At 41.7% G+C, this 13,133-nt stretch overlaps 1 protein-coding gene across 2 annotated transcripts; it reads left to right on the top strand.

Annotated features, from left to right (window-relative positions):
- Positions 1-1,178: 1,178 nt before the first annotated feature.
- Positions 1,179-12,731, top strand: LOC135497872 (serine/threonine-protein kinase 11-interacting protein-like). Of its 2 annotated transcripts, none has more exons than XM_064787852.1 (18): positions 1,179-1,368; positions 1,911-2,049; positions 2,365-2,561; positions 2,969-3,316; positions 3,523-3,756; positions 4,042-4,128; positions 5,879-6,173; positions 6,344-6,517; positions 6,711-6,962; positions 7,186-7,350; positions 7,558-7,721; positions 8,012-8,298; positions 8,537-9,566; positions 9,732-9,829; positions 10,005-10,183; positions 10,505-10,711; positions 10,846-11,024; positions 11,841-12,731. In XM_064787852.1, the coding sequence occupies exons 2-18, from the start codon at positions 1,944-1,946 to the stop codon at positions 12,048-12,050; spliced, it is 4,212 nt and encodes a 1,403-aa protein (XP_064643922.1). In that variant the 5' UTR covers positions 1,179-1,368; positions 1,911-1,943; the 3' UTR covers positions 12,051-12,731. The 2 variants fall into 2 exon arrangements, with proteins under 2 accessions (XP_064643922.1, XP_064643920.1); XM_064787850.1 differs by having other exon boundaries at positions 4,042-4,149.
- Positions 12,732-13,133: the final 402 nt, after the last annotated feature.

The raw sequence follows: 13,133 nt of genomic DNA, 5'->3' as shown, positions 1-13,133 counted from the left end.
TTAAGTCTATAAGATATAGAATTAGAAAAATGGAACAGGGTGTCTCCAATAAAACCAACTAACAATACCCAAAGATGATGAACCTTGACTCGGACAGCCAGTCAAGGACCTATTGGGTCTCTATGGATATGACCTAGTCCATTATATAAAATGTAATTGAATACATCCTACGTTTTATCAAAAAGAATGAGCTACACTTTATAAAACAGGTTACATGTCAATCATATTTCAAATGTTAACAATTACAAATACAATTGAAGTGCCTGTCACAGCACGTCCCGCAACCAGCTTACAACTGACATCGTCTGAAAAAGTTTTGCAAAATATTCAATTGCTGAGGTTAGTAAAGTTGCATTTAGTTTCTTTCCATCAACGAAGGGTTAATTTTTTCGTTCAATAATACAGTATTTATTTAACTGTCCTGTGGAGTTCAAATAAGCCCTGGTGAGTCAACAATGGCCAACAATGGCCAAAGATCCAATTGTCCCACCTGTGTGGTTTAGTTTAAGCATAATGGCAATGCATCGTGATTCCTGAATTTTTAAAAATGATGACCCTGTGGAACTGAATGTAAAAATTTCTGAGGGACAATCATTCCTGTTACACCAGTCATTGACCTCTGTCTGTCTGGGGCTTACACGCAGCATACATTACAATGCACACGCGACAAGGACATCATGCGTCTCAGAAAATCGATGCAATCTAAAAGAACAGACATTGAAACAAAAATTTCACCATACCATTCGCTAACTTATAAGATAATCATTAAATATTCACACCTTTTGGTTGGAAATGTTCTGTTCTATCTGGGAAATCGACGTTTTATTGCTGGTGTTAGCGCACAGCTGCTTGGACACTCTCCGTGGCAGAATTGGATTGACCTAGCTCTGGCGAGTAGTGCTCATGACATGCTTATGGAAAGCCTTGCTGGTCAAAAATAGTTATTCTTTCCCCTTGATTGGTATAAATTCTCTCAATAAATCTTCATAAACTCTAAAGAAACATCATCAACATTCGACTGAAAGCATTTGATCAAAGTGCAAAGAAAACGTTGAAGGCAGTTGAAGATACATGCATTCCGATTTTTGTGTAAATGGTAGTCCATAGATTGAAACCAAGACCAAAACTGACCAATCACATTTCCTGTTACTAATAGGTTATGTTAGTCATGACAACTTCCGGTCACCTGAAAGTGGAATTTTTAGAAAAAGTTCCAAAACAAACTGATATTTCGACCCAAATTTCAATTTTTTATTGTTTCTTCTTGATAAGAATTGGTGTGCTACTAAAGCAAGGCGAGGTCATACGGTTGGCATTGTGATTTATGTTATATTGGTGAAAATAAGAGCGTTAACTGAGTATGAAACAGTAAGAAAACATTTTCTCCTGTGGCATGTGTGGAGGCTGTGTTAGTGTGTAGGCCTAGTTGTCTTACGACTAGTCGTAACTTAGGATTTATGCGATTTCAGAGATTAAACTGAGGATCTAGGGAGATAAGACTAGTGTAAAGGAAGGGTTAGGGTTAGGGTTGGCGCTAGTAGTAGGTGTAGGGTCAGGGTGAGCGTCAGGGTTAGGATTAAGGCCCAAAAAGGTGAAAATGATCGTCGTAAGAAAACCAGTAGTTTGTATGTAAAATGCATTAGGGATCGTCGTAAGAATAGCCGCGGCCTTGTTTTTGTCACCACTCGACTCAGTCCACTGACACTGCATCGGTCAGTGAATCAATGCACCGCGCCATGCCATCATTCAATCAATCATGCGGCCTAACTGCAGAATAGCCGGGACAGTAGTAGCTCTGTACATTATGTACACTCTGTAGGCCTACATTATCATGTGCACATTCCTATCATTTGCACAGAGTGTCCTGGGTATTCTGCGGTTGCTCCAAAATCCTGTCTTTCATTTTTCAGGAGCCACTCCTCAAGGAATGGGTGAATTTAAGTATGTGCGGCGATAGAGCAGGTTACTCGAGGCTTATCAGGCGACACAGAATGGCACGACACGAGAAGGAGGTAATCAGGGAATTGACGCATCTTATCCATACGAAGGGTAAGGGGCATTTTTGCCATTTGTTCAAAAAGGGCATGTTGACCTAAAGATCTCGATAGCCAAATCATTTTCAGAGTATTCAGAGTTATATTCACCTTATGGAGAGAGAGTATATATTATAAATTTATTACCAACTTACTGCTATATATTGTCAGGACTCTTCATTTCATACATTCCTTGATCAAATTCTCAAAATTGAAAGCCAGGATGTGCATTGTTCTAAAGGTAAGTCAATGACAATGTGAAAACAAATGCAAACTGGTAGAGATGATATTGTCAAAATTGAATATTGATCTGAAGTCTCTTGTGTTTCAGGCAACTCTATATTAAGTGGTACCTGCAAACTTTCCCTGACATCGGTATCTCTCAGCATCCTCAATGAGCGCTTCAAACAACTGCCAGAGTATGATGGAAGTTCAAACAGCCAGAACACAGCCAGGACAGGCATGGCAGATTCCATGGAAGATATCAAGTACTTGTTTGATTTCTTGCAAAAGATTACGTCACTCAAGGTGGGTTATTTCTGTTAAATCGACCGTTTTTAGTCAGTTTAAAGGTACCATTAAGAAAGTGAAGTTAAATGCTGATTTTCAAAGAAAATTGGCTGAAATCGACTGCAGAAAAAATGAAATGCAAGATGTTGTGAAGTATTCAGCCATATATATTCGTTTGCGGAACTTCTCTTCTATGAGGACACCATTGTGACTGACAAATGCTGTCCTAAATTGAGCAGTGTCCTGATTGCAGAGGCAAGCTTCATTGGAAATTTGAACCCAATGCAGTGTAATAGAAAGGTGTCAGCTTAGGGAGGTTTTATTGTTCCTATTCTGCACGATTTGGGACCAAATGTAGTGTCCTTCAATAGAGATGTGTCTTATAAGAGAGGTTTTATTGTTTCTATTCTGCACGGCTATTGCAGGTGATACATGGCAGCAGTACAATCCAAGGCCAGGTTCGTCTCCACCAGTTCAAAAATCTGCAATGTCTGGAGGTCAAGAAGGTCCCTGTGCATCTCCTGGAAGGTCTCCATCATCTCCGGGCGACTTTACGGACTTTAATCACATCAAGATGTCTGCAGAATCTACAGGACTTGTTCGAGAGTTGCGGTGGTGATATGTCCTCGGCGCAGTCATGGCCTCTACTCAAGACAGTGTGTCTGAGTAGCAATAACTTGGAGGTGCTGGATGGGTCGCTGCGATTGGTACCATCTCTTCAGGTTCTTGATTTAAGTTTTAATCAGATGACAGCGACGGATGAATACTTAGAGGTATGCGTTTATCAAAGAATAGGTAGGCCCTATGGCTCAAAACTTCACACTTTGATGCCGTAGAACAAATAAAAAGGCCTACTTCTATTTCCTTAGAAAATTGAGGTGTTATTTAGCTAAAGAATTATACTCTGCCAAAAATCTTGGTTTTCAAAGTGAGATATATCACTGGCCTACCTTATAAAATCACTCAAATTACTTTCCAGTATCCAACAGAACTGCTCCATGTCAACCTTGCCTTTAACCGCCTCGAAGCGATCCCGACATTTGCACTTCGAGTGCAGCATCAACTTCAGACACTTATACTCAGGAATAACAACTTAGACAATATCAACGGGATCGAGGTGTTGGGTGAACTTCATGAGCTGGACATCTCCCACAACTGCTTCAGTGATCATGATAAGCTGCACCTGCTGTGTTATTTGCACAAATTAAAAAATGTTAGTATGAAATACCTTCAAATTTTTTTTGACAGTCAAAGTCTTTCAGTGCTTTGTACAGCAGAAACATGTACTGTGGACTTGGTTTTGGGGGCCACTTTTATTCAGATTGTATACTTACTAAAAAATGTGACCGAAATTATTCTTGCCTGTACTTTATAGACCAAAAAAATGTCTCGTCTTGCGTAGTTTTGACTCCCTCCCCTAACTAGGGTGCCTACACTATTAGACCGTGCATAAATGTGGTGTATTAAGAGGCCTGAAAATTATTTCATTGTCTTCCAGTTGAATCTCAGCGGTAACCCCCTGTGTTACCACACCCACCACAGACGACTTGCAGTGCAGTTTCTCTCTCCAATAGCTGCACAGGAGGTAACGAAACAAAATTCACAGGTCAGTACCATTGATCTTTGACTTACACAGAATTATTAAGAGAGGCAGCCAGGCATTGGAACAAGACTGGGGTATGCACACCTGCTGTTGAAAAAAGATCTATTGTATATCATTTCACTTGTGACTCCATTTATCTGCCATTCTGTCATCATCTTTGAAGTATTATTCTTAGCTATGCCCTCAATAATGTCACTCAATATGAATCAAGAGTATAGAGAAAAACACTGACCAAAGGACACCATCCTGATCATAAAGCTCTTGGGTTTGGTATGATAATATCATGATGTTATAATATCATAATATTTGATATTATAATAATTATGATATAATAATATTATAATATCATGAAATTATAATATCATGATATTATTATATCATAATAAGTATGATACTTAATATTTGATATCATAATAATTATGATATTATAATATTATAATATCATAATATTTAATATCATAATAATTATGATATTATAATATCAGAATATCCCAAATTATAATATTTTCAACTATTTATTTTTTATTTTTTCTTTCGGCGACGTGCAGCTAAGTTCAGAGAGAGCATTTTAACTGTAGTTTATTTTTGTTTTGAGTGGTTTGTAATAGTAAAATCTGGTGTGTAGAATAATCTTCAGAATTTCGATCTATAAAACATCCCGCACAGGAGAGATTTTTGTTGCAGCAACCTACAATAGTTATCACTTGCAATGACCACTGCAAACAAGAGATTTTTATCACGTAATTGATCATCATCCCACTTCTCTGCAACAGATTTCTTTATTGTGGGGCACTTTATTCCACAGCGGGAAACACCTATGACCTAGTTACTGTACACCCCTTTATTTTGGCAAGCCTTATATTTTTAGTGGGAGGGGATGCCATTGTTATCTTTGTGGGCGCAGAAATGTTTAACTTAGTGGTTCTATCATTTGAAAATGTACCCATTCGGGGAAATGAATTGACAAGCTTGAAAGTAATGTTTGCATGAACATATGAGGTGCCCATGGGCCCACAAAAATAAAGGGGTTTACAGTGTAATATTCTTATTTTGGATCTTGACTAATGAAACTGACCCCCCCCCTAGATTTCACCCCTGATTTCTTGTGTCTCCCTCTATTGCCAGTGCCAAGTCACAAAGTATGTCTTTGGAAGATTCTTGAATTTCCCTAGAGGATAAAGTCTTTCTTGGATTCTCTGCTGGATTGTTGACGAGGGTTGCTGCCCATCAAAAGCCAAGGGGCTGCAGTAACCCTGTGGCAGAAAGTGCAAATTTTCTGTTTGAATGCTGTGAATTGTGCCAAAACTGAAGGCAGTATTTAAGGACATACTTTGTGGAAAGCTTCTTAAGTTAACACATAATAACCGATTACTTCTCATTCGCCAAGGATTAGAATAATGGGATAGTTAAACATGGTCAACTAGTATTTAACAGTTGCATTCAAAAGTAAATACGCTCCTGATTTTTTTGAGTAGAGTAGTCTTACCCCATTCATGATGCCTCTTGATTTTTACTTCTCGCTTGGTCGTTTTCCTGTGTGTGATTTATGTTGCTATATCACTTTAGTAAAATAAAACAATGAATGTGACCAAGTACACAAATCGAGCACTGGTAGTAAGCCGCAAGGTCTCACATTGAGCAATCGCTGAAGTACATAGCTGCGAATCTTTCTCGGTAAACTACAATGAACAAAATATGTCTGTGACTAAATTTCCCCATGTGTTACTTTCAGATATTGGTGGATGGAAAACCTGTCTCTTCCGTAGAGGCCCTGTACATTCCAAAAAATCCTGTCCACTACCGCAAGGGCTCACTTGTCCCATCAGCATTCGCCGACATTCACTCCCGGGTGAACAGACAGCTGAGAAGCAGTGCGAGGAACTCGCCGAACATCCAAGAAGAGTCTGAAGGGGAGACCTCGACGTCAGTGTCAAGTCGAGGCAAGAAGAGTAAAAAGAAAGCTCGAAGGGCTGTCATTTCGGACTTCGAATCTAGTACTGATTATTCTTCAAGAGAGACTTCCAGAGGTATTAATAAATGCAATAAACGGCATTTGTATAGCTCTTAAATAAGCATCCTAAGGATTTCCTAAAGCAGTTGTTTTCCAAAAATACTGGAGCAATTAAGGGTCAATATCGAAAATGCAATTTATGATGTACGAAACTTGATTTTTTTTAGTGTGATTACTTTTTTACAGCGACAACTCCCAGGTCACCGTACAGTGAACCTCAGTCAGACGCTAGCAGTATCAAGAACGGGTCAGACGGAGCTCTAACCCGGGAGGAGATAGCGACAACAAGGAAGCAACTGGGACCAGGTTGGTTGGTGTCTTTAACAGCAAGGCAGGACCATTATCAAGAACAAAAACAAGGTAACCTCAGTAGACCGCTTCGTTTTACAATTTCTGCATTCGTTTATACCAGACACCAATTTTGGCCATGAAAAGACTCTACGCAAGTCTTGCCCAATTTAGGATTTGCAGCGGCTTGTCTTGCAGGCCTCTCAAGTACACCAGATACACAACACTGATGGAAACTGATTTGAGACCATTGCATGTCTTACAGAGAACAGTTTTGAAGGACCTGTCCAAAACGGCAAAACCCACGATGATTATTTCCTAAATGATGACATGACTACCCCAACTCTACCTCAGACGGACGAAGACGACGGCATTGTTGTAATTCTGCCAAACGAGGGCGTGCATGCAGTGCCGGAGAAGAATGACGTGGATGCAGTGCCATCTGGGCTACGGATGCAGAGGTCAACATCGTCTGGGATGGCATGGGACGATGGAGGGGAGGAGGCAGAAGAGGAACGTAAGTCTGATAGATGTTTACTGGTACATGTACTCTATTTTGCCAGATTGACCTCAGAGAATCAGCGAGGCATACTTGAATATAGTGCCAAAGTGTAAGTGGGCATTTTGGATTGGTGGAGGCCTTTCTGTGATACTGCTTTTAGTGTATTTTTAAGCCTCATTCGTGTGTTAACTTTGGCGTACTGGAAATTAGAGGTGCACATTCCTGTTCATTCTTTCAGCCACTGAGGGGGAGCCGTTTATCATCAATCTGAATGACGAAGAGAACACGCAGATCATCGTGATCCTGGGCGATCGCTTCTTGTGGGAGAAAGGTATCACTGGAGATGTCTTGGAGAAGTTAGACCTGAAGCTGCTACTGACGATAGAGAAATGTGAAACTAATGGTGTGTATGGCATTCAAGAAGTTGATGTGCCCTACCGCGAGACAGTGATAAATATTTCCGTTGGTAGTTTGTTCCAATACAGCCGGGTGGAAAAGCCACCATTGAGGCTGTCGTTTGCATAGCTGGCACATTCATGCCATTCATTTAAGCATCTTAGTCTGATGTTTGGACATTCGTTGAACTGATGAAAGCCTGTTTCTTTTCCAGGCAGTGACTTTGCCGTCAAGTTGACTTTCGAGTACCTACGTCGGGATCGCCAGGGACGGTTGTACCTCCTCGAGAATGAGGAACAGCAGGCCTTATTCTGCCAGCATCTGGATGGACACTTGGAGGCCAAACAGGAGGCGAATAAGCATAAGGACATGCTGCATGTAAGTTAGGAGACAGGAAGACATCAATACTGTCACCTGACCAAGTTTAAAGTGAATTTCACGCGGCCTACATTTTAGCCTCCTTGTACCTATTCACCGCCTACGAAAATGTACCTTCTTATTTCCTGCACAAAACTGGCGCAGAAGAAGCTCAGTAGAAATATCAACTAAGACAAAGTTGCTGGTTGATCTTGAGGCATGCGATCTCGAGGGATGGTCGGTCTTGCGTTCTGATCTTACAGACAGATCATTTTGTGCTTAGAGTTATTGTATCGTGTTTCTAATTGCAGTGTTTGAAGTGTGAGGCACAGTTCCACAAATCGCTGAGCATCATGGGAACAGATGAATTTGAATTCCACGAGGATGGGAAAGTGAAGGATTCTGGTTACAAATGTCCTCAATGTCAGAGTACGATGGTGGTCGAGTTGGATGCAAAGCAGGTTGCGCAATCACGTGGCGTCGGCATGGAAACACCGGTTGGGTCGTTGAAGTCATTGGATGCAAAACTACCGCTGGCTGCATCATCTAATCATACGTCGCCCGTCAAAATAGGACAGGACATCACAGACGACAGCAGGTAAGTTTACAATCATGTGTCGTTGTTTAGGAAGGAATAAACACTGCATTGATACACCCCTACCTACTGGGAACCATAACAAGTTGGTAGAGATACAAGGGGCAGGCGGAGGTTTGCTCTGAGACTAGAACAATGATCGGAGCTGCCTTTCTGAGAATTGGAATGATGATTCCGTGTCTGTGCTACTGCTCTCCTCGATATGATACTGTGGTACTACATCCAATGACTCTCTTTTCAGGGATACAGACAGTTTCAAATCCTGTGCTGGCACTTATTCGTCATTCAAGTCTGTTGGCGACACAACCCCCTCCTTGCCGAGCCCTAAAACGGACACGGACACTGATACTTCGACACCTAAGTATGTCACAGCCGACTCAAGCCTTGACGGTCGCAGCCCTAATTTTTCAAATTCCCTGCAGGAGGCAGCAGGTCGCGTTGTAAACAGTGTGCAATATGTCAATAAATCAGATAGTAAACAAACTTTACCGAGGAATAAGGCGGTACCGACGAGTTTAACATTGACAAAGTCAGATTCTGAAATTGGGAGTTCGCCGAGGCAGATTGGTCCAGGGCATGGGTCCAGTTATTGTCGTAACAGGATCGATTCGGAGGAGAGTGACATAACTGTGATTAGCAACCCAAGTCAGAGTAGTATTGCGGTTTTGACGAACCCCAGCCAAAATCTAGACATCAATGGGACGTTGACCGAGCCTTACAACAGTGGGATACAGAAAGCGATGACAATGTCGCCGGTCTCCGGTCGCAGTCTGAGTATGGACGCAGGGGCAGACTTGATGAAGAACTTTGGCGATGAACGGAAGGCGGATAAATCAGGGGATGAAATTGATGGTGATGTTCGGACGCCACACGGTTCGCTGACGACGAGAGCAGTCTCGAGCATGATCGATTCCGTGTACGAGTTCAGTAAACGGTCTACTCCCGATGCCGTTTCAAATCGCAGTGGTCAGGCATCGGATAATGTCTCGCGGACATCAGGTGATGAAAATACATATGGTGCTGCTCTTCCCTCTGGTTTTCCTCGTGACTACATGTCTATAAATAGCAATCATAACCCAGCAAGTCTAGACGGTTCCTCGTTCACGAGTTACATCGCGGGGGATTCAACAGATTCAAGCCTAACAAAACAGGTTGCCGCGGGAACGATTGTTTACAACTACGAGGACTACTCGCAGATTGACCATCGTCTGAAACTATGGCTGACCATGAACCTGTTTGAGGATAATGAGGAGTGTCATGCATTATTGAGGGTAAGTTATATGAGTGCAAGTTCAGGTTTTGACATTTATCTTTCTTGGGGCAAATTTTAACTCCAGTTGAGGGGGGGGGGAGTTCTTGGCCTATGCTGTATTCAGAGCAAGCCTTCAATAGGGTATCAGCGTCCTAATAATTCTTGTTACCTGTCTTTTTTCCAGTGTGGTGTTGTACAGTATGCGATTTCTGATGAATACCCAGCACTACTAGTCACCACGGATAAGACAATTTATATCATCAAGATAATCGGGCCAGAAAAGTAAGTTGTTTTCCTCCTCTGAGCATTACACATCAGTGGTTAGCTAGGCTATGAAGCTCCTCAACAGTTGAACTGGAATCCTATTCAATTGAAAGTCATGCTGAACACATTTAGGTACCATCTTCAAGCAATGACAAGGTAAATACTAACTCGCACTGTGCCTCTTCTGTCACAGAGACGACCCCGCCAACTGGTTGAAGTGTACAGAGCAGCAGCCCATCACGGAGCTCCAATATGTCGATATAGGATACAACTACCAGTGCTTTAGGTTAGAGTTCAGCACTGACTTCTCCAGCTACACTTGTGTTGTTCGGGATGAAAAGAGATGCAAGCTGTTCATCGCCACATTCACTGGTAAGCTCTTTACTTCCTTCTGTCTGCCCATCGGAATTTTCATATTTTAGTCGTTGACCTGTCAGAAGGGTTACCTCTGTCAGTCTGTTAGCGTGTTAAAACTGACTGAGGAGGGAGGCTGAGGGTTCCATGGAAATGGAGTGATTTCTGCCACAGTTCTCTTTAGAACTTTGGAGATTTCTAAATTTATTGCGAGATAAGCTTTTTCGAGACCTCTATTTGCAAGTAAGAGCTGGGACACCATTTTCTCATGGAAGATTTTCCAGCTCTTTAGCTTTGAGCTTCATCACACGTATAATGTCTCATTAACTTCATTTATAGGTGTGATTCAGTCCGGCTCCCTCAGCACGCACAGCAAGCTCGAAGGAATCACCAAAAACTTTGCGGAAACACTGGAAAATCTCCGTGAGGAAGTTTTCCTGGTATCGGAACCCGAGGACAGTTTCTTAGAAGATGACCTGGAGGTCCGACAGTTTGTAGCTGGATACCTTCATGAAGATGAAACAAAGGCGGAAAAATCTAAAACGGGTGAGATTTTTATTCGTCAGTTCGTTATCTACACTCCCGTTCCTAGGTGTTTGTTGTATTTTCATGCAAGTGTTGATTGGTTTGAGCATCTTTTCATACCATACGGCGTTCTAACAGTTTCTCTCTGACTTCAGATTCGGCCGAGCCTTCTTCGAAACCAGTCACCATCGTAACAACAAAAGCTCTCATCTGCCTAGCCAATCAGAATTACCAATGGCCATTGCCGAGGTTGCAGGGACCGCTGAGTGAGGATGTGAAAAAGACAGAGTTCTCTTTGATCGACAAGAAGCATGTGAATGAAATAGCACAAGTAGTAAGTTGGCAGTCATTAGGTTCCTGTCTTTGTGATCTGGTAGTCATTAGGTTCCTGTCTTTGTGATATGGTAGTCGTTAGGTTCCTGTCTTTGTGATCTGGTAGTCGTTAATAGTCCTCTGGTAGTCGTTAGTTCCTGTCTTTGTGATCTGGTAGTCATTAATAGTCCTCTGGTAGTCGTTAGTTCCTGTCTTTGTGATCTGGTAGTCGTTAGTAGTCCTCTGGTAGTCGTTAGGTTCCTGTCTTTGTGATCTGGTAGTCGTTAGTAGTCCTCTGGTAGTCGTTAGTTCCTGTCTTTGTGATCTGGTAGTCATTAATAGTCCTCTGGTAGTCGTTAGTTCCTGTCTTTGTGATCAGGTAGTCGTTAGTAGTCCTCTGGTAGTTGTTAGGTTCCTGTCTTTGTGATCTGGTAGTCGTTAATAGTCCTCTGGTAGTCGTTAGTTCCTGTCTTTGTGATCTGGTAGTCATTAATAGTCCTCTGGTAGTCGTTAGTTCCTGTCTTTGTGATCTGGTAGTCGTTAGTAGTCCTCTGGTAGTCGTTAGGTTCCTGTCTTTGTGATCTGGTAGACGTTAGGTTCCTGTCTTTGTGATCTAGTAGTCGTTAGTTCCTGTCTTTGTGATCTGGTAGTCGTTAGGTTCCTGTCTTTGTGATCTGGTAGTCGTTAGGTTCCTGTCTTTGTGATTGATCAGTTCTCGCAACCATACAGCAAAACCGTCATAATGCTGGAGCTTAAATCTGTATCACTCACTAATACTTTAACCTTTCATCTTTTGATGATTTCTTACAATCGTCAATATTCCTTCTCTCTCGTTCAGAACATGTACCTCGACAACCCAAACCTGCTGACCATCGAATTCTTCGAAGACGACAGCGACACAGCCGAGCTCTGTTGTTGGGAGGTTACCATGGAAACTAAAGAGTCACTCGACTGTTTGGTGGAATCCATTAAAGAGCCGTGGGAGGAGGCATTCAGTGTGCCATTAACGATTGTTCAGTTGACTTGCACCATGTCCCCAGAAAGCTGACACATTTGACTGGCATGTCTGTCGATCAGTTTGATGTACACCCTGTACTTTGTAGGGGAGGAGTGGGTTGGTGGCATCTCCGGGGGAGATCTGAAAACTTGGGTAACATGATTTGCAGTTGTAGAATTGAAGAGAAAAAATAGTTAGTGTCGAAAGATTCCTGTCACAGGCGTAAAAAGTGCTGATACACTAATTCTGCCTTTAATAACCTTTGACATATTCGACATATGTTCGGAGGTTTGGTGCTAATTTTTTGTGATATGATAATGATGAACAACAGAGAAGAAAAACCTTTCATGCCATTATTCCAGGTTGGTGATGTTGCTAGTTTTGGGAGTGATGATGCTGGGAAGGCAGTCTATCATCCCAAATTTGTGTATATGTTTATAGAGGGACACTGTTCATAATTACTTGTGGTCAAGGAAAATAGAATAGGCAGTTATACATAATACCTGTTGGTTGTTTTTCTTACGTAAAAGGTTCGTGACTCGCTGTGTCTCTTTGCAGATTTGGTTGGACACTATGCCATTCCACCACTCGTTGCAATCAGTCACACGATCAAATTATATTGTTAAAAGCAATGATGAGGCACATTTGCCTCTGCCTCATTATGCCATCATTGTAATTAGGCGTGACTCTTCATTCCTCATAATGTATAAAATAAGAGTTTCAAATAAATTTACCAAAAATTGAAATGCACTCCTTGTGTTTGACAAATTTATTGTTTAAAGAAGAAGAAAAAGCTAAATCGACATGAACATGTCACACTCTAAAGTATGCTCAAGGAAGAAAATTTGCAGCACCAAGAATGAATCTGTTCACGTTGCAGGACTTTAGTTCATCAGGACTCCCATCAGATGGCTCCCAATAGATCTGCCGTAACTTGGCTGATGAGGGACGACACACGCATGAAATTACGTAGGACCACTTGTTAATTTCAGTAAAATCATATATAAAATTGATACAGATGTAGATGGAAGCATGCAAAACACCAGAGCGTATGCCCCAGTGATACGCCATAAAAGCCAATTTGACCATATTCTAATTGTGTGTGTATGTGTGTGACGATAAGTTGGGATCTGC

Source organism: Lineus longissimus, chromosome 13 (assembly GCF_910592395.1).
Source record: "Lineus longissimus chromosome 13, tnLinLong1.2, whole genome shotgun sequence".
Taxonomy (NCBI): Eukaryota; Metazoa; Nemertea; class Pilidiophora; order Heteronemertea; family Lineidae; genus Lineus; species Lineus longissimus.
Note: the sequence above shows the minus strand (reverse complement) of the source record. Positions and strands in the feature narration are given on the sequence as shown.

What these genes read in the sequence shown, in the direction of transcription:
- LOC135497872 (XM_064787850.1), top strand. Translation starts at nt 1,944, where the DNA reads ATGTGCGGCGATAGAGCAGGTTACTCGAGGCTTATCAGGCGACACAGA. An exon ending in CGACGGATGAATACTTAGAG is followed by an intron (nt 3,317 to 3,522) that starts GTATGCGTTTAT and finishes ATTACTTTCCAG; the next exon opens with TATCCAACAGAACTGCTCCA. An exon ending in TGAATGAAATAGCACAAGTA is followed by an intron (nt 11,025 to 11,840) that starts GTAAGTTGGCAG and finishes TCTCTCGTTCAG; the next exon opens with AACATGTACCTCGACAACCC.